We start from the raw sequence: 20,749 nt of genomic DNA, 5'->3' as shown, positions 1-20,749 counted from the left end.
AGCGCGTCTCTTATTGCGATACACGCGAGTGCGCGTCCGTTATCAACCAACCAGCCCGCGAGCCAGCACTCCTCCAACCGAACCACACCGAGCCGAGCCAGACCGAGCGGAGCATTCAGCCGCCCCGCACAGAGGCAGCAGGAGAGGAACGATGACCTGGTAGCGCATCTTTACGCACCCGACCCGCCGTCCGTCCCTCAAAAAAAAAAAAAAAAAAAAAACCCACATTCTGCCTCTTTACGTTTAATTCTCTCGCGGAGACCATGGAGACGGCAGTTTCCAGGACCGATATCTTCATCTCCCAGTTGCTCCTTTTCAGCCAAATAGGTAAGAAACTGTGAAGGAGGGGGAAAAAATCCTGATTGAATTGAGAGTGGTGGCTGACTTGTGATGCCGTGGACGTTTTGAACGCTGTCAAAAATTGAGCGGTGCGTCTGTTTTATTCCCTGCACACTTCAGTGTATTTCAAAAATCTGCAATCGGCGGCAAAGGCAGATTAATTTTGCATGTAGATGGCATTTGCAAGAACGTGCGTATCCGACGTGGAAATGTGTTCTTTCAATATTGACTGTCGCTAAATATTCCTGTCCACTACAATTTTGTTTCGTTGAATGCTTTGCAGAGCATGCGGGGATTTTTCTTGTCATGTTTTGAACATGTTGAGCCGTTTTTCCCCAAAACACAAGCAAGTTGAAGTATGAGTGAAATGTGATGCTGTGCAGTGTGACGACGCTCTGTGTTCTCTGTGGTCTGCCGTGAATGCTGGACTACAAGAGGGAGCTCAAAGAGCTGCCACAGTGGCTGCTGAACTTATTTGATAGAGGCGTTCAGTCCAAGAGGTGCTGATATTGACATGCAGGAAAATTTACTTTAGAAACATGATCATTTTTTTCCACACCCCTGTGATATTTTTAGAGACATGTCTGGCAAGTCTGTTTTTTATGACCTACTAAGTGACACAGGATGTTTATACAGCAGTAATCTTAAATAACTGCCATATTTTCCCAGCTTGAAAACTGAGTATCCATCTAAAAATTTACCGTAACTCTTTGTGTAAGGGAAGTCCACTTTGGCATCAGTACGTCTCATGTCCAAAACTTATCAGGGATCACCTGATTGATTCTTTACCAGCCACGCTGGCCATGTGCTCAGAGAGCAAATTTGTAAACTAATGATTTGTTAAAACCATAATCCCTTTAGGATATGAGTCAGAGCAGCTGCCAAAGCACAGTTCCTCTTTGGTAAAGAAGTCTGAGAGTTGGACTTGGTACTGATTTCAGTAACAGGTGCGGAAGTAAGACTGGAAAAAAAAAAATCTATACCAGAAAGAAGACACAAATAGACATGATGTTCTCCAGTCAGTAACAGGGTGAATCACCAAGTCCAAGTTTCATCAAAACCAAACTGGTAGTGGAGCAGGTTTTTAATGTTTCTCAGCATTCAAAATTTCCAGTAATTTTTTAATAACTTTATTTGTCTCAGGGTAGCAATTGGTTGCGCAGCAGTGGGATGCAAGTATACACAGGGCACATAATACACGAGACCAATGAGCACAACTACTGAATCCAATTTTTAACTTTATTTATAAAGCCCAATATAACAAAATACAATTTGCCACAAAGGCATAGCAGATAAGGTTAAACTCCCCCCCAAAAACCCTTTAATAGGGAAAAACAAAACTACATAACAACTACAGTAAAAATACCAATAAATATTAATTAAAATGAATTAATACTAAATATAAATATATAAATATAAAAAACAAATAAATTGAACATAAAACAATAAGTTAACACAAGTTAACCCCTTCAACAGGGGTGTGTGTGACCCCTAGATGGTCCTCACAATTACTGGGGGGGGGTAACAAATTCAAACTTAAGTTTTTTTTTTTTTCTAAAAACTAAATATAAATCCATATTAGTTAGTTAACATTTATGCTTTGTTGAGACATATTGGCCAAGTAGCTCTATTATTATTTCAAGTGCATATGGACGGTCTTGTGAGCCACAATATTAAGAGAATGATCTCATGTGCAACTTAATTTTACATAATATGTAGTACAGGGTCCGTGTAACGTCTCTCTTTTAGCTAAGGGTTCCTTGGGCTGAAAAACATTGAAGACCCCTAAGTTAAAACATTTGTAAATAGCTACCTTTTCCTTCAGGAGGGAGATGGCAGACGTTATAAAGGAGTGTTTGGGTCTGTTGGTTTTAGCTAGTGAATGTCTGAGGAAGGTTCCAGATGGCAGACACTGAAACTCTCGATGAAAGGATGGGAACAATCAGACAGGATGGTTACTGCTTTCTTATATAACTGTCTCCTTGTAAAGCTCCTGCAGTTTCTTTTGCAGTGCCAGTTATTTGGCTGCAGACATTGACCACCTTTATTAATACATTTATGCGATTTTTTTGTGACTTTGAGATAATAACAGCAGCAGATAAAGGAGAAGGTGAGCACAGACCTGTAACGATCGATAAAAGATTGTCATCAAGATCCTGTCGACCTGTAACTCAGAGTTTCCTGTGACAGAGAAGCTGCTGGATTTTCTTGCACACTATTTCAGTATCAAGGCTGTATGAACGGAGATGGAGCCATCTGTTTGTACTTGTCTGTAGTTGTGAACATTTTCAGAGAGCTTACAGATAAGGACAAAACTGAGCAGTTAGTTCAAGCAAGATAACACTGTTGGGCATGATGATGAAATTTTAAAAACTGGTGGAACGGAAACTTAATGTTTATACAGTGAAAAGGATTCTTCGACCACATGTTGTGATGTAGTTATTAAATACCAATGCCATCTACAACGCCACCTCCTTTAACAGATTCATTATTACAACCTCCTCTACCATTGCCATGTTTGTTGTTGTTCAGACTTGGACAGTATCTATTTTTTAAACTCCTATACCTTCCTGAAATTTCACTGAGACATACCACGTATGACTGTATTTGTGTGCTGTGCTACCGAACTCTAATATTTTTAGGAACTTTTACTACGATTCTCTGTCTGTTTTCAACTTATCATCATACAATTATTTGTATTATATCGTATGAATTAGTGCCCCACAGATGACGTTGCGTACTTAACTTAAAGTTACATTATTATTGTAAAGTTACTGATTATGTTAAGGAAAAAGAAACATGGGCGTCTTTATGTTTGGGAAAGTAGAAGTTACTGACACCTGACCATTGCTCTTTTAGGTCTTCAGCTGTTTTAACTCTGTACTTTACTGATGCAGGACAAGGCTGTAATTGATACTGCTGTGGGCAACGGAAAACCAAAATAGTTGTAGTTTTAGTGTAGTGTAGTGTAGTTGGAGTGTTGAAGTAATTGAAAATACATAGTGTCCTATGCATCATCAGCGACTCTGTGTGGTATTTGCCCAGACAGAAGGACAAAGTGTTTTTCACTGAAGTTGACAATTAAAATTCAAAAGTTTCCCAAATTGGCTGAGGACTTCCATGAAGCTCTGAAGGATGCCTGATAGTCCGCATTCACCCATCTTCCCTAAAAGCTTTGGTTGACAGTTTGATTTGACCTTTAGGAAATCAAATAACACACTAAAATGTTTATCATTGATTTTTAACAGGGTTATCTTATTGTTTTTTATTTGTTTGTTCTGGGAAATCGACAGAGATGGATTTCATGGCATTCAACTCAGGAAGCAGAGATTAGAGGTTTGTAAATGTTTTCATGTGTCGAGCACAAACCTGCGTGTTTCCGTTTGATGAGATTTTGTATGATCAGATTAAGTCAGATGATCCCATGAGACGTTCCGTATCTGATATAACTCCTTATCTGTAAACAAATGATAACAGATGAGGTGAGTTAGCTCTGTCATTCCTTTAACCTCCGCTCACTTTTGACTGGTTCTCCTCACAGCAGAGTTATTGCTGCTTCTCTTGTTTTACAGAATTAAGATCATATTGCCCCACAAATGCCAGTGACCTTAAACTCTTTCCTTCACCTGCTGACACCAAAGTGAAAATCTGTTCCTTTATTAATGTGAGGTCCTTAAAGTTCATCTAAAGCAAAAATAAATATGTGTAATGAGTTTGTCACATCACAGGACAATATGTTAGTAACCACCCACCCAAATTTTAATTAGTAACAATTGCTAAGTGTATAAAAAAAGGTTTCAAAATGTTGAAAAACTGAGCAGGATTCTCTGCTCTGAGGCACTGGGGGAGTATCAGCTGAGGAAGCTCAAACTACGTTACGGTTACTACTAATATTAGAGCTTGTAGCATTATATTATATATTTGTGTTGTTCCGTTGACCCCGTGTGTGAGTGGTGCGTTTGCTATGTTCTGTAAGCCCTCTTAGCTCTTGCAGTCTAACAAATACAATAATAATCAACTTTGTTAAATGCCTCAATCATATAAACTTAATATCTGTCACTAATGTAAGTTTCAGTTGTTTTAGCCCAAATCAGCTACCCATTCTGCAGACAGTTAGTGTATGTGATAACATTAGCTTCTGTTAGCTTCTGCATACCTGCCGTCTCTTTCTTTATCTTGGGGTGTGTATGTTACTGTGCTACTGAGATAGCTGCAAATGGGAGTTGGTAGCTGTGCAGCGGCTTGCTCTTCGGCTCAGGGCGGAATGTGTGCTTTTTGCTAATAAGTTAGCAGCAAATGATAATTTGCAGCTGCACAGCGGCTCACTCTTTGGCTCGTAGGATGTGTGCTTTGTGCTAGTAAGTTAGCTGCTAACGAGAATCTGGAGCTTCACAGTGGCTCAGTGCTTCATTAAGCATGCTTCAAAAGTACCTTCCAAACAATACTGGACACAGACATGGTGAAAAACATTCCAACTCAATGAAGTGCTAAACAATAACAAATCTTTTCAAATGTTTTCAGCAAGTATTTTCGAACATTTATAATGTGTTTTTAAAAGGAAATCAGAGATTTTGCTTTTCCAGGGATCACTTGATTTCTAAATCAGATGTCCAGGTTCAGCAGCAGTGGCTGAAATCATTTTGTGATAGATTTTTAAACGTCTTGCTTTTTTTTCTCCTTTCCAGACATGTTGATGCTCTTTTTAGAAATGCCTTTGCACAGTCAAAGTTTGGCAGTGTTCTGAAGTGGCAGCAGTCGAGCTTGTTGATTCCCTTTGCTGTGGCTGCAAGTTTACATGAGCTGTATGCAACCATCTGATGCAAGTCGGCTCATTTCCTTTAAAATATTTGTGTTAAATATGCTGTTTAGATACGCAGAGAGAGAAAAATAGTTTCCTTGAGGGGAAAGGAAAAAGAGCATCCCCCAGCCATCTGTCCCTCAATATGCCTGGACACCACACAGACTCACACACAAACACACGTTTTCTGTCTGGGCCTCTCGCTCACATTCTTCCATACAAACACACACATGCAAGTCGCTGTGATGTTGCGGGCGCTGTCATTTTGGCCTCGTTTGTCCAGGCAGTGCTGCCAGTGAACACAAACCCTTCTAGCTGGAGTCCTTCACCGTGCCATATGCTTTTCAACAGCATGGTTGCATCCATACAGTCCTCCATACATGGGACTTCTCAGCGGTTATCACACTTTCTGCCTTTGGTTCCATATGTGCAGTTCAGCAGGAAAGGGATTTGAGCCTTTATTCCTGTTTTGATGCATCCAGCATTTTGACATTGAATATATGTAGATAAAAGTGTTGGAAACCCCTGTAACTTTGGGTTTTAGTATCCTGTGATCCTGCCGTTGGAGATTTAAAACTAATCTGATTCCGCTCAGCATGATGGTTCTATTTGAGCTCTTCCCTTCCTCTCTCATCGCTCGTCTCTCCAGTCCTCATTTTATTCAGCTCAGCTTTCCAGACATGAAGCGTTCGTCTCCTTTTACCCATACTCACCTGCACATTGAGGTTGTTTTAGGGAGTTAGTGATGATACTTTTACAGTCCTTATGGGCCGCGTTTTAACTCTTTAGTTTGATGACTTATATTTTGAGAAGTTTTGGTGCAATAATGTGCATTATTTGTCTCTCTACATTCACTATTTATATTTATATGTACTTAATAGGGCTGTACCCAACTCAGAATTATGCCAGCAGCAGTCATGTAATATAGTAAAAAAGCTAACAGCACTAACGAAGGATAACAATAACATAACAATAACATTTTTGCCGACATCATATATTAAACAAAAATCAGACACTCTATCATATTAACTCACTGTGAACTGTAAATGCATCCCTTTTTTTACCTTTTACTGCTGTCTCTCTCCTCCTCTGTGCCACTGTAGCTTGTCCACAGCTCTATATCAAAGAGTGGCACGAAAGTCAAGAGCAGCAAAATCTGGAGACCAAAACGTCCCCAGCCAGAAGTACACTGCACAGAACACTGAAGAGCAAAAAACCTCAAGAAACAAACAAACAAACAAAAAAAACCTGACAGCTCGACTTGAAGCAGTCTCAGTTGACTTAGCGGTTTCTGACTAATGATTTGACTCACCGACTTTCAAGGGCAATTCTGTTTTTTAAAATGAGTTTTTAGCTGCAGTGTTTGAATTAGAAGTAGTGGCAATTGCATTGTTGGCTTAATGGATTGTTAGTGGGTGTTTATTGGTTAGACGGAGCAGCTTGCATGTCATTGATCATTCAACAGCTCAACAGGATCTAGTTTGGCACAAGTCAATGTCTGAGTGGTCGTGTGTGTGTTTGTGTGTGTGTGTCTGTGTGTGTGTGTGTGTGTGTGTGTGTGTGTGTGTGTGTGTGAGTGAGTGAGAGAGAGTTAAAGAGAGAAAGAGAGAGAGAGATTGGGAGATTTAAGTCAATACAGTAGGGTTGCAGCGATAATAATAGGTAAAGATATACCATGATATGAAAGTTGACGGTTATCATACCATGTATATTTGTTTATCTAAAGTATTAAAAAAATACAACCGGATGGAGAGTCTCACTTCTGTTTTAGTTATTTTCAAAAGGGAGACTTTTAACACATACATCCATTATAAATGGTTTCAAGTTTTAATTTTTGTTATAGAATATTTGTTCAATCAAAATTAACCCTTCAGTTTTTTAGTCCTTTAAAAAAATAAAATTTAATAGAATAATAAAAAAAAAACAACAACAAGGAAAGAAGTGCTTTAAAAAAGTATAATAATTTTGTATCATAATTTTCAAATTATAATTATGATAATTAGAGCTTTTTCCCCCAGACATTTAATCAAGCTTTTAAGTTCAAGTACAAGGCTATGCTAAAGGCTTGTGCAAGTTTCTTATTGCCTTCTTCCCATGTTTTTTGAAAAAAATAAAAAATCGCACCAATTGTTCAGCGTTCAAAGGTTTAAATACCTGTGAAAACTGTCTGAAAGCAGCATGAGAAAACTGATCTTGCTACAGGTTTCAAAGGGTTTAGGATCATTCTGACTGATAATGATAATAATAATTCTGTAATGCCTTGAAACCAAAATATTTCCTGAGACAGTTGTACTGTGAAAATCTAATCTTGGTAATAAGTGATTTTAAAAAAAACAGTCCCACCATCAAATACAGTAAATAGCACAGGTCCCCTATATATCTAGCCAACAGACCACTAATGCAGTTCGTTATAGTTGATGTGTGATGGTTACTGAGTTCAGAGATCATATGTTCTCCTTACAGGATACCATCTGGCCACCCAGTGCACTCAGAGCACTTGAACCAGAGGGGTTGTATCCGGTGGCAAAATAGGTTGCCTGATGGTGTAAAAGCAATTTCCTACAACATACTGGCACACACATTCTGGCACATATAGCATACTGTGTGTGTGTGTGTGTGTGTGTGTGTGTGTGTGTGTGTGTGTGTGTGTGTATGTATGTGTAACTAATATGTTGAGAGCAGTGAAGACAGAGAGTCAGATAAATAGTAAATAAAAGTAAGAAGATGTCTGTTTAGCTGTTAAATGATACAGTTTGTGACCTGGCTGCCATGTAGTCAAGCCTTAGTGAAGCACTGTCCATTGGTCGGAGAAATCTGTCTCATTTTATAGCTCAACAGTACACCAAAATATGTACATTTGCGGCAAGAAAAATGCATTGCAAGATATTTTTTTTCTTAACACTTTATTCATATTTTTTCATTTATCAGACAAGATGTCAAAATAAGCTATGAAAAAAATGAATGGAAAAAAGAGAGAAAGATAAAAAAACAAAGCAAAAGCAAACAAAGGCATCATAGTGCATTTAAACAAATATAGGACAAACCACCTGTGAAGATATGAGTTCATGGTTTGAGGCCTTGTCGACTATTCACATAGTTTATTAATTGGTGTCTGGTTGTATAGAATCTCTTAACGGAGCCGTTTAGAGTGCATTGGACTTTTTCCAGTTTGACGTTCTGCATTTAATCTTTGATCAATTGGCTGTGTGATGGAGAGGTCACATCCTTCCATTTAAATAGAAAGGACCGTGTAGTTAAAAGAGAGTAAAAGGCAATGGCCTTCTGTAAGTGGCAGCAGATTAGAATTATTTGGAACCGAGAATATATCAAAAAAGGCGCCTGTGAGATAAGCCATAATATTACAGCTATATGTCCTGGAAATGATGTCAAAAAAAAAAAAATACCAGAAAGGGGCAAGTTTTAAGGAAGTCAACAACATATGGTAGAAAATTGCTGAGATCTGTTTGCACCTGTCACATAGAGGGCTGAGGTTCTGGAATATTTTCACGAGTTTAGCTTTAGAAAAGTGCAGCTGATGTGGCACTTTAAACTGTATCAAGGCATGTCTTGAGCCAACATGTTCTCATCCCAAGTCGTCACATACTGCAGCTTTGACAGTGGACTTCTGGGCCTAAATATTACCTTTTAGGTATCATTCTGCATCTTCTCTTTGCTACTGTGATGACAAATGCGCTTGGTGGGACTGTGCTGCACGTGGTTTGTGTCTAGACAACACAAGAATCTTGATTCATGAGCAGTGATTATCTGATTGACATGATTGACATTTGTGGTAGAGGTCCCTTGGCTCTGGTTGGTTGTTTTGCTTCAACCGCAGTGAAATCTAGTGAATGCCATTAGGAGCACTACTTGAAAGAGGAGGAACATGGGTTTTAAAAAATATATATATTTATCTGTCTCATGTGCTACTGCTTGAATGTAGTATCAGTGTCAAATGTGCAAATGTGATTTTTTATTTATTTATTTTTTTTTTATTTATAACAGTTGCCAACTATAGCTTTAAACACTGCGAAGTCCTAATATGGTTCTGGACGTGTCTGTTAACCCATAGGGACATCGGCACCAGCATCATATATCACTGTTGCTTCATGCTGACCCTCAAGCACACACTACAGACTATGCTGCAGTGTTGACTCATATTATAAGAACCGCCACGGTTTATTTAATTATTTCTATTCTCAACTCTTTTTTTTATGACATCATGTCACACGTGAGTTATAATTGTGTATTCCGTCTTTTAGCTTTAACTACGCGCTTAAGATGAGATTATGTGTGCACAAACTTACAGACGTGCACACACACACATCCACACAGCCTGATGGAGTCAAGCTCTGAAAACCAGCCAAATAAAAATCTCCACAGAGGGAAATAAATCTTGTTAAAAAGATTTTCCAAAGCCTTCTTAACTGTCTGGTTTTTAGCGGAAAAAATATAATCAGATTTTCTCTATTTTTTTTTTTTTTTGGCATACAAATTTGGAAGATTATGATACTGTAGAGAAAAGTTTGATTATAAAATATTCCAGATATATGTAATTGCTGAACATAGATCTTTAAATGCTCAGAATGGAGCAAAATGTTGTGTATGTCCTATTTTGAGCACTATCACAAGTCTCATTTTGATGAGATATTTGAATCACAAGTGTATTGTGAGTATACTGATAGAAGTGTGTTGCACTGTTATAGTCACCACAGTGTTGGCATTGCTAAAAACCACAGATGTTACATTGAATAATTGATTGCCTGCTTTCTACTGTGATATTTTGTCTTCCTTCCTGTCTCTCCTCCTCTCTTTACTGGTTTTCCAGCCTCTCCATCTAAAGCATTTTATTCATAAGTGCTCGTATTCTTTAATCCACTTAGCTGCAGTCTGCTCTTACTGTGGCAGTGTGCGGTCACAGTTATTTTAAAGCCGGCCTGTGCCATGAGGACGGCTGGATCTCTTTGATGCTGAGCAGCCTGGACAGGGAACTCGGCTCAGTGAAACACTTATGTCACTCAAAAGTTTTGTCAGTAGTTACTGCGGTTGCTCTCGTAGGCAGTGATTGGTAGGAGTACAAAGTCTCAAAGGTAGAAGGGGAATACAATAGTGGAAAGCTCTCTTGCATTACAACCCTAGACTCAACAGAGCAGATGTGAATAAAAACCTACTTGTACAATATTTAATTAGGGATTTTATCATCGTGACCGTAAGATTAATCAGTGTCTTGTACAGCATGAGTTGTTTTCTTCTTTCACTGCTTTACTTTAGCCTGATTTGACTGTTAAGGCCCAGGCACACCAAACTGACACCAGAGAACTAACAGCAATGAAAGCCCCCCTGCTGTGTCGCTTCACCACACCACAACACCAAACCCACTGCCAACTAGCACATAGGTTCTGCACTTGCGTGAGAGGACATAACTTTCCATGCCAGCGGACAGTGGTCGTCCGTAATTGCCATTTAAAAAGGGAAACCAGAAGACTGTCTTGATGCTAGTTAGCTAGTTAGCACAAAAACAAAGCATATTTAATGTGCACCCAGTGAACAATAACACAAACCATCAGGAGAGCTCAGTGTAGCTCAACGACTAAAATAAAATAATCTTACCTTTCGGTTTGCAACGCTGAGATTTTCATGATATGATAACTGTCTCAGAAAATATCCCACCATCACAGTTTTCTAATAATTGTCAGTTACAGTTAGCTTTTAAGTAATGAAAGTGAAAGTTTTTGGGGGTTGAACAATTGTTTTGTTATAAGTGAAACTTGAGACACACATGGGCAGGAGAGATGTTAGATTTTATTGCATATTTTCAATAGTGCTGATAAGAAAATGTACACGGTATGATAACTGTCACCTTTAATACTGGGGTATACCTTGAAAGGTAGAGTTCAAGGTTGCAGAACGGCAACATTGGTTATTTTTTGCAGTGGTGACCTGGAGTCATGTGGCAAAATAACAGCATCCAACCTTATAGAAAGTTCTCAAGGCTCTTCTGCTACTGCAGCATAATCCACATCTCCACTGTTGAATCACTAAATCAACAAATTCTGGGGGAACGTCTGTGTTATGTTGTGTTTTGAAAATGCTGAATACGAGGATGAACAGCAGAGTAGTGGATAGTGCTGTAGGAGTAGTTTGAGAAGTTTCTTTGAGTCTCCGTTGGAATCCATTGTACCTGCTGTGAATCCATGATAACAACAGCTGCTTTCCTCCACAAAGAAGCAAGCTAAAACCTTTTTAGAGCCACTGTTGTACAAGGCTATGCTAAAGGCTTGTTCAAGGCTTTATAATACAGAGAGAGATTTTCATTGGAGGATTTCTTAAAAACCACCAGCAGAAGTTGCACTGGACAGAAAATGTGGTTAAATACATGACTGTGAAACAGAACAGACAGGTTTTGAACTATTCTCCAGTTAACTTCTTCCCCACCAAACCTTTTTTGGTTTTTGTTTGATGAAGGGGAGGTCCAAATATATTTTAAATATGTGGGTAATAGCAAACATTTTAGACAGTATCTCCTGGATGTATTTCATCAGTGTTGCACTTGTTTGTAACCACAATAAGTGACAGAGGTTGCTGGCCAATCTCTTGGCCAAGTAGAAGTGAAAATCGGATTGACTGTAATGGAAAAAATACCCAATTCCAACTCTGCAGAGGTGTGGAGGGAGAAAGCTTTTAAAGCATCTGACAAGCACCTCAGTTTGAGCATGCTGGCACCTTAGGTGTTCAGCTTTTTCTGGAATAATGACCACGTTGCTACTGATAAGTCAGCTTGACCTTTAGTGCTTCCTGTTCAAAAAGTCCAAATGGTGTGGAATGCATTAAAAGTGTAAAACAACGATTTGCTTTTAGATTGAACATTTGAGGTTTGAGGTAGTACCAAGGGATAACCAGCATGAGGGAGAAAAGGAGGATGGCAGGATCATAAAGGACAAAAGGTGAAAAGGAGAGGAAGAGTGAAACTAAGTCCCTGAAACCACAAAATGCCAGTGCGCTCTCTGTGGTCTCTCCAGTTGAGGAGGTCTGTCTGAAGTTACAGCAGCTGACAATGGCCGTCTGTCTCTGTCGGTGCCCACATACAAAAGCCACTGTTGTTTTTTAAGAGGCTGGCACCAAAGACTGAGGCTAGTGGAGAGGGAAAGAACCGGCTACTACTCAGCTGGCCAGCCGGTGGGTATATGAGACTTCATACTCATGCAAACAGGCACATACTTCAGCTTCATCGGGAAATCAAAAGGTTTTTGTGTAAAGTTATAGATTTTAATAATCATATTATAGTCCTTAAAGAGCTGGTTAAATCAGTTAACATGGACTGCTTATTGAACCATTTCATTCATACTCCACTTTCCCTGCCATGGAGCGTGATTGATGACTGAAGATGCGTCACTACATTGTGGTTTCTCTGTTGTGTATTGTTCTTTCTATCATGATGCTTCTGTTGTTCACTCATATGGCTGTTGTCTTCCACATTCAGCAAATGTTCTTCAAAGTCCTTTGCGTATTTAGCTATAGACCATAACTAGAGGTTAGACAGATCATACGCTGTGCTTGTGTGCATTTAAGTTATGCTCTTGCATGTAGGGCTGTGATGGTAGGGCTGGGTAAAAAAATAGATTCATCAGTGCATTGCAATATGTTTTTTGTCAATTCAAAATGGATTCATAGATTATTTCCGTTTTAATGAAATTTCCGTTTTAATTATTTCCGTTTTAATGAAACCCCGCTCCCGTGGGGGCAGTGTGAGTGCCACCAGAGTGTGATTGACGTTGTTCAGAGGTCCCGCTTGACCCCCAAACAACGTCCCTTCTTTATTCATTAAAATGGCGACAGTAGTGTGAGGTAGCAGTGTGTTAAAATCAGCGCCGACAACATTAAAAGCCGACATTTGGATAAACAAAGTCGATAGTAGTTACGTCGTGTGTGAACCTCATGAGTCAATGTTAAAACACTGCAACAATACGACAAACCTACGTAACCGTTAGAGCAGACACCACGCAGATGTTTTGCAGCCTGTTGCTCACTCTAAAACTCTGGATTACAAACAAATGCAGGTTGACAAATCCTGCATAAATGTTTATTACTATTGTTAAGTTTGGCTAAGGCAAAAATGTGCACTTTTCTGTACTTTAAATTTATTTTAGTTTTAATTTTTATTTAATAAAGAATAATGTAATGGTAAATTAAGATTTGGTGTCAGTTTGGACTAAATCAATGCAGATAATGCACACTTTATTGAACACGTATCAGAAGGTATTCGAATGAATTATCTGGGTATTTCCGACAACACACACAACTGATTGATATCAAAGCAACTGGATCAATTTCGAACCGTGACCCAAAGAATCAAAATTGAATTGAATTGTGAGGTTTTTTGTAATACCCAGCCCTATGTGATGGTATGGATTTTTTTGTCACTGTAGTGATAGAGCAACATTTCCACCATCGAAGAAGAAGCTACGAAAATTACAGAAACGTCACTGGTGAAAAACCCCCACAAAAAAACAAGCAAAGTTAGCAAGGCAAAATGCCAGGTGGCCAAAGGTGCCGTTGGCTTTCCAACGTACTTAAATCTATCGCTTTTACTGTTGTAGAAAAATATTTCCCTCTGAGAAAGTGTACGCCTGACACCATGGCCTGATAGCAAGTAAGAAAGCCTTTTTTTTTGTCCACTCTGAATCTTATAAATATGCACTACAGTCACAACCACTGTACAATCCACTGTGCAAACGATGTCATACTTAAGACCTAACTACCTTTCCTACGTTTGAATTTTCTTAACAGAAAATACCTGTTTTGTATTGTGATATTTACTGGAACTGAGATTCAACATATCCAAGAGCAAGTAGGTTGTTATAAGCGTCGGTCATTTATCAGTTTTGAGCTCCGGTTTGCAGGTTGAGCAAGGCGGATTGGCTCTCTTAATGGGCCTGGGTGGTGCAAGTTTAAAAAAAACTGTACATCACCAGTAGCTGATAATTCCTGCATTGTATACTGTACCTTCAAGTTTGAAAAACTTCATTTTCCTAAAATGAAATGAATTACCTAAAATGTGAACCTGAGTGAACTGTAACCTTGTCCAACCTAACTGGGTTCTTCATACGTCTGTCTTAATCTGGATATAGACAGATTTGTCTTTATTCTTAAGTTTTGATTCACAATGTCCTTCAGGTTGAGAAGATTTTTAACCAGTTCTCAACTACAGTGCAATTATTGTGGACAGAAAGGGCACATTTTCAATGCCTTTATAGTGGCGATGGGATGCTCTTTCCTGTTCTAACTCAAATTTGTGACTTAATCTAAATCAACAAGGTTACATTGATCCAGGTGAGCCAGTCAGACAGAAGAAAGGAGCATTTCTCTTCCACTTAAAGTGTTTTTTTTTCCTTTGAGCGTTACTGTATATGAGAGCTCACCGTGAATAAATAGTATAAAAGAGAGATATAGAGGGAGATGCAGTTAGTACAAGAAGTTGCTGACACACATTCCCTTTATTGTTCAAAGATGTCTGAGTTCAAAGAAAGAAATAAAGACAGAAATCACAGCAGAAACTTCTCAAAGTAGAGCCTTCATTTTCAGAAAAAGTTGACATTTTGTTGCAGGGCCTTCATCTGATGAGCTGCAGATAGGTTTGTTATTTTTTGGCAGCGATGAAGTTAAGTGGGAACCAAAACCAATTGGTTTGATGAAAGTTAATGGAGGCTTGCCCGTTGCTCTGTGAAGCGTGGAATTTAGCGAGGAGTGGAGTGGAATTGAACTGGATCTCAGCACAGAACAAACTTTCTTTTCCCAGTGAGAAAGTTCATCAGGGGGGCTGCTGCTGTGACCAATTGGTGGGTTGAAAGTTGATTAACCCCAACCCCCTCTCAGTCACACACACATCTCAATAGAAATCTTTGGGTGGGCGCTTTGAGTCCAAAATGCACACATATGTATATTCACAGACATATTCTAAAACGGCGTTCCAGCGCCAATATGTGAGAGTACTAGTGTGCATGCATGCTTTTATTTGTGCACAGGGTTATGTTTGCAAGTCTATGAGTGCATGCATGTGTCTCTGAATACATGTGTCTTTGTGTTATTATCCCTGTGTGTGTGTGTGTGTGTGTGTGTGTGTGTGTGTGTGTGTGTGTAATGTCGGCCAGACAAGTGAGGAATTGGGGGCGTGACCCCGCAATGAAAGATAGAGAAGAGAGGTGATGGTTTTGTATCCATGGCAATAGAGAGAGTTGGAGCAGGAAGCCGACAGGAAGTCAGGGTGTTCCACACGCCATCGGGGGCTCTTCCGTTGTCATGACGCTGTGAGCTGTTGTCATGGAAACTCCGCTGATTCAGACTGAATGCTGATAGAAAACATGTTGACTAGATTCTTCAATGAAACTATGTCATCAGAAACACTTGTTGCGAAGTACTGATTTTTAAAGTTTTAAACTGTCAGCAGATAAATTAGACTTCGGCCGTTGAACTCAAATCTTTAAAAATTAAAGTGAGGACAGAAAATCCAACAGTAAAATAAATTCTTCAAGCTCTTTATGCTGGGTGACTTAATGCTTTTCTTTCCTCTTTGTCTTCTTTTCTTGTGTTCTTTCTCTACTGATTAAACCAGCAGCAGACTTCAGGCTCTGCTCCCCTCGTTAAATAGTGATCAATGCTTTCAGATACCAGGAAATCTTTAAAGGCTTTTTTTTTTTTTCCCTGTTAGAAGGTGCTGTATTAGTTTGCAGCCCGGCTCCACTGAAATGCTGCAGGATTACTAATCACATACATGCACACACATATACTCTGTAGTGTATTCTCAATTTGTGCCGAGCAGATGGAAATGGTGCGTCTCACTGCTCTAACTAGGCAGGCAGATTAGAGACGCGCGCACACACATACACACACACACACAGTTCCCTCACAACTGAGGTGGACATGTGCAATCATACATGCTCAGTGGATAAACCAGAACTCGCTGCCTGCATGCACAGAAAATGCACTTTGGGAGGGGGGGGGGGGGGGGGGGGATGTGGTTTGTAACATGCGACACATACCCACCTGTGCTTCTCGCAAATGCATCTGCCAAGTGGCATGCTCCTCTCAGTCCGCCGCGGTTTCTCCCTCTTGTACATGTGTGTCCTGAATGTCATCTCACACCACACACTCCTTACTGTTTACACATGTATCATGGTTCAATTTATCCTCTTTAATAATTGTGTTTTCACCTCATTTGTCAGAGACATGGATCAGTGTATGTCCTCATCTGAGTCCCTGCATGTGTGTGTGTGTGTATGTCTCGTGTCTATGAGCGTCACTTATTCATAGCTTCCTGATAAGATGTGTCCTGCCTGCCTGGTTAGATTTTCAGCCTGAGGCAAAGATTTGAGGTCAGTCCCCCGCAGGGTCTTTAGCACTCACAGCTCAACAAAAATATCTCTGCACCATTCTCAGCTTGGACAAAATACTGAATTTCAAATGCAGCACTTAAGGAGTGCTACACTTCCAAACTGAAGCTGAAGGAGGCAAGAAGACAAATTTTGAACCCAGAGCAGCTGTGCTTGCGTCACTCGCTGACTCATTCTGACAGCGTGGGTATTATTCATTAACATTGCCAGTGGTTATTAATTTGTTTGACCGCGCATTTCTGTTAGCATTATTTTTTTACTACTGGCATACTGTAGTGTAATGGGTTACAATAAACAAAGGATGAGAGATAGGTCTGTCTGACTTAAAGGTCCAGATTGTAGGGTTTAGTGATTTTGCATTGAGGTTGCACATCTGAAGCCTTTCCCATGTGCCAAGCATGTAGAACTATGGTGGTTGACGTGAAAAAGCGAATGTTGCTATCTAGAGCCAGTGTTTAATTTGTCTGCTATGGGCGTCTGTGAACCAAACGGCGTACTCTGTGGAAGAGGACCCCAGTCCATACGCAAGGCTTTTAAATGAAGGCTAGGAGACACTCTCTGACTCTATGGGAGTGATTGGGTTTAATGCAGTGTAAGTGGAGCTGTGATTTTGGTGGATTACAGCAGACAGCAAAGTATTAAAGGGATAGTGTCTGATAGGGTGCTCTTTACTGTTTATAGCCTCTTTAGGCAGAGAAGTTTTAGGGAACCCTTGAATGGATTGTGGACCATATGAAATAGAGCATTTTATTTTAGAAAACATTTGTTTATGATCTTTTGTTTAGGATCTTATAAAAAATTGCAGCCATCATCCATATCTTTATTTTTTGTATTAAATATATTTCAACCAAAGGCTGACTGTAAGGGCCTAGGTGAAACAAATAGGTCATCCCCAGTGTGCCAGATTTTGAGGCTTTAGGCAAGTGCAGACCAGATTTTACTATGCAATGATCTGACACAATATGACACAATGACCTCTCCTCTTTTTTACTGTACAAGGTTTCCCACACATTCATTTATTCATGGCAGCCCACCATGACAAAAAAACAAAATGCCGCCACGCAATGTATAGTTATTTATTTATTTTTAATTTTTGTGGCTAGACTGTTCATTATGAGCTTTGTGGGAATATACACTATTTAATTATTTATTGCACCACTCTCTCGGAGCGCAGAGCGTACCCTGGGCACAGACGGAGCAGTAGAATACCAGGGACAGTGAAAGCGAAACGTAACTGTTTATTCTGCTGGGTTTAAAAATATGCTTTCGCTTGCCTCTGGAGCAGCTGCTCTTCTCATCCAATGATCTAATCTCATCATGTCTGATCGTATCAACTAATCAGTTATCCCACCTTTGACGTAATGAAAACACTAGGATTCTTGTTTTCAGGTGATTATACACAACTTCAAATATAGTTGTGAACATTATGTACCATTTCTGCCAATAGAAGCCCTGAAATCCTACACACTGGACCTTTAATAGATGTCACACCTATACACAAATCCAGTGGAGCAGTTGGCACAGCTGTCCCCAGCACTGCCTCTGATGCATGTATAAATTACAAAACTCCAGTCTGTTACCCTGCAATATATTACACTTTTTGTCATGTTAAGAGCCAGCACAATCTGAACAGCGATCACTTTTCAGTTTTGGGTTAAAGCTGAGCAGGGTCTTAAATGACAGAACAGTTTGGTTTTATTGGACTTTTGTGGAGCCAAAAGGGAATTGGTGATACCCCATTTAACTGGACATAGTAGGCTGTTACCTGACACTGTGTGCATGCATGTGTGTCTGTGTGCGCGTGCATGTGTGCGTTTTTTAACCCCCCAGCTGTTCAACTGTATTACCACCTCCACCATAGGGCCCCAAATTCTCACGGTCCCCATCCACACACTCACAAAACTGACTCCCTTGTCCCCACCAGAACAACTGGAGTTCAAGACACCCCACACACTCTATTACACACACATACACACAGATCCCAGTGATAGGCTTGTCTGATAAGGTTTTATATTGCGGTGTTAATGCTGTCGTGTCCCTGTGGAACAGTGCACGGTTTGTTTAGCACTCAGAAACAATATCCTCCATTTAATATGGAGCCTAATCTCATTAAGTCATAACCTGTGCTGCTGGACCTCACTGTGAGGCATCATTCATTCAGCTGGACAGAGGAGACGAATGGGAGACGTCTCCCATGATGCAGCATTAGTAGCAGGCCAGAAATGGACCATATGAGGTCCCAAAATGCCTGGGCTCATGCTTATGGGGACACATCTGTCATTTTAAAACTGTACTAGCAAACATTTATATCTATCACTCTACATTCTTATTGGATGGAAATGGAGAGAGAGCTTCAATATCTCCTCCACAGGTAATTACATGGTATAATTAAATGGGTAATTAAATGTCCCAGCCTTTAAACGGACATTTAATTAGATGGGTAACTAATGGAGGTGTGCACTCTCCTATCAACATTTAACTTTAAGTGTTCACAATCCAGACAACAAGCTATACATCCTCTCTTTCTCTCTCCCTCTCTCTCTCTCTCTCTCTCTCCCTCTCTCGCTCTCTCTCTCGCTCTCTCGCTCTCTCTCTCTCGCCTGCTTTGTCTTTATGCTGCCAGACAGTTAATGGTCCTGTGCATAGTTTCCAATACAGCAAATCAGACAGAGGCTGACAGAATAAGATAAGGTGTCACAACAGTGAGACAGTGAATGAGAGAAGTCAAGCGTAATTTAACCAGCTGACACTCAACACAGCTGAATGCTATATAAGTTATAGTCTGGCCCCTGGAGGCATGTGCCTATATGTATGTGTATAGATGTGTGTGTGTGTGTGTGTGTGTGTGTGACACTAAGGTCAACAGGTGTCACGTTTTATGTGACTCGGATGTCATGTGTTGAGCGGTGATCAGTTATGGCAGCAGTCGTCTCTGAGTCCTCTCGCTTGGCAAAATATATTAAACAGCAGTTAGTTTAATTTGTAGTTCACAGTTGGAATGCCACTCATGTGTTGACAGAGGGCTTTGTTGGTGTTCTGTATGCTGAGAGAGCTGCCAAAGAGAGGAAAATAGTACACTTTTTGGTCACAAAAGGATGAATCCTAATGGTTTCGGGGAACCCTTGACTTCACCTCTGCAACCATGATGAAGTTTATATTGTTTTTAGTGAAATGTCCCAACAATTATTGGATAGATTGCCTTGAAATTTGGTACAGACCTCAGTGGTTGAATAGATGAATCCTAATTATTTTTTATGATCCCCAGACTTTTACCAGCCACTACGCGGTCAACATTTTAAATTCAGCACCAGCATAAACCCCAAATTTTTGTTTAGCCACAACTTAATTTTATGACCAAACATCCACCTAAGTAATGATATTCTCATCATTCTGAGCTTTATGTTGTTGCTTCTGCATGAAAAGACGAACATGGTAAACAGGCCTACCTTAACACAAGCGCAAGTTAATATTGTGAGCATGTTAGCATACTGACATTAGCATTTAGTGAAAAGCACTGCTGTGACCTGCTGACTCACAGAGCTGCCAGCAAAACTGTAGACCTCTGGCTTGGTAGGTCATGGACACATTTATTGTTGATACAGGTCTAGGACATGGAAAACTTTGCATGGGAACTCATCAAAGCTGCAAGCTCATGTTTTATTTGCTCTGACAAATGCATCAGGTCCTCCTCTAGACCTGAAAATGACCAGAAATGTAAGATATGATGGGCCAATCTAAACTGTTTATTTGATATGGGGTGTCTTTGAGATGAAGACCATAAAGAGCAGCGTTATTGAGGCATTTTTGAAAACAACCAAGATTGCTGCAACTGATGTGGATCTTTCTGTGTTCTGTGAGTCACTTTCTTTGTCAGTATTGAATGAACTGGATGGTATATTTTACTAAAAGAACAATCAACTGCACATCAAACTTTTCTTGAGAAGAATGATGTGTTTTCCATACTTCCTACAGGATGTGGACTGTTTATGTTGTACTCAACATGTTTTGTCGCTCTACTTGGTTGTAGGTGTCCCTTTTGAAACTGAAAATGAATGGCGACATTTCAGACTAGGTCCTATTTGGGATTTGGTCTGGCAGTGTCAGACAGAGGAAAATTAGTCATCAAGGTGAAAGGCTAGTGGTGTGGGGGGTTGAATGAATGTTGTGACGCTTGGTCTTTTGAATCAAAAATATAATGCTTTGCATTTCCATCCAATCACTTCGACTT

General features: G+C 39.8%; 1 protein-coding gene across 1 annotated transcript in view; it reads left to right on the top strand.

The window, feature by feature from the left end:
- ptprz1b (protein tyrosine phosphatase receptor type Z1b) overlaps positions 1-20,749 on the top strand; it is a 77,842-nt gene continuing 57,093 nt past the window's right edge. Inside the window, exon 1 of the mRNA XM_042511658.1 lies at positions 1-327. Within this exon, the coding sequence (XP_042367592.1) occupies positions 264-327 (64 nt within the window). The 5' untranslated portion in view covers positions 1-263. The remainder of the gene's footprint in view (positions 328-20,749) is intronic.

This window comes from Plectropomus leopardus, chromosome 22, assembly GCF_008729295.1.
Source record: "Plectropomus leopardus isolate mb chromosome 22, YSFRI_Pleo_2.0, whole genome shotgun sequence".
NCBI lineage: Eukaryota > Metazoa > Chordata > Actinopteri > Perciformes > Serranidae > Plectropomus > Plectropomus leopardus.
This window is presented reverse-complemented; position numbering and strand designations above follow the sequence as displayed.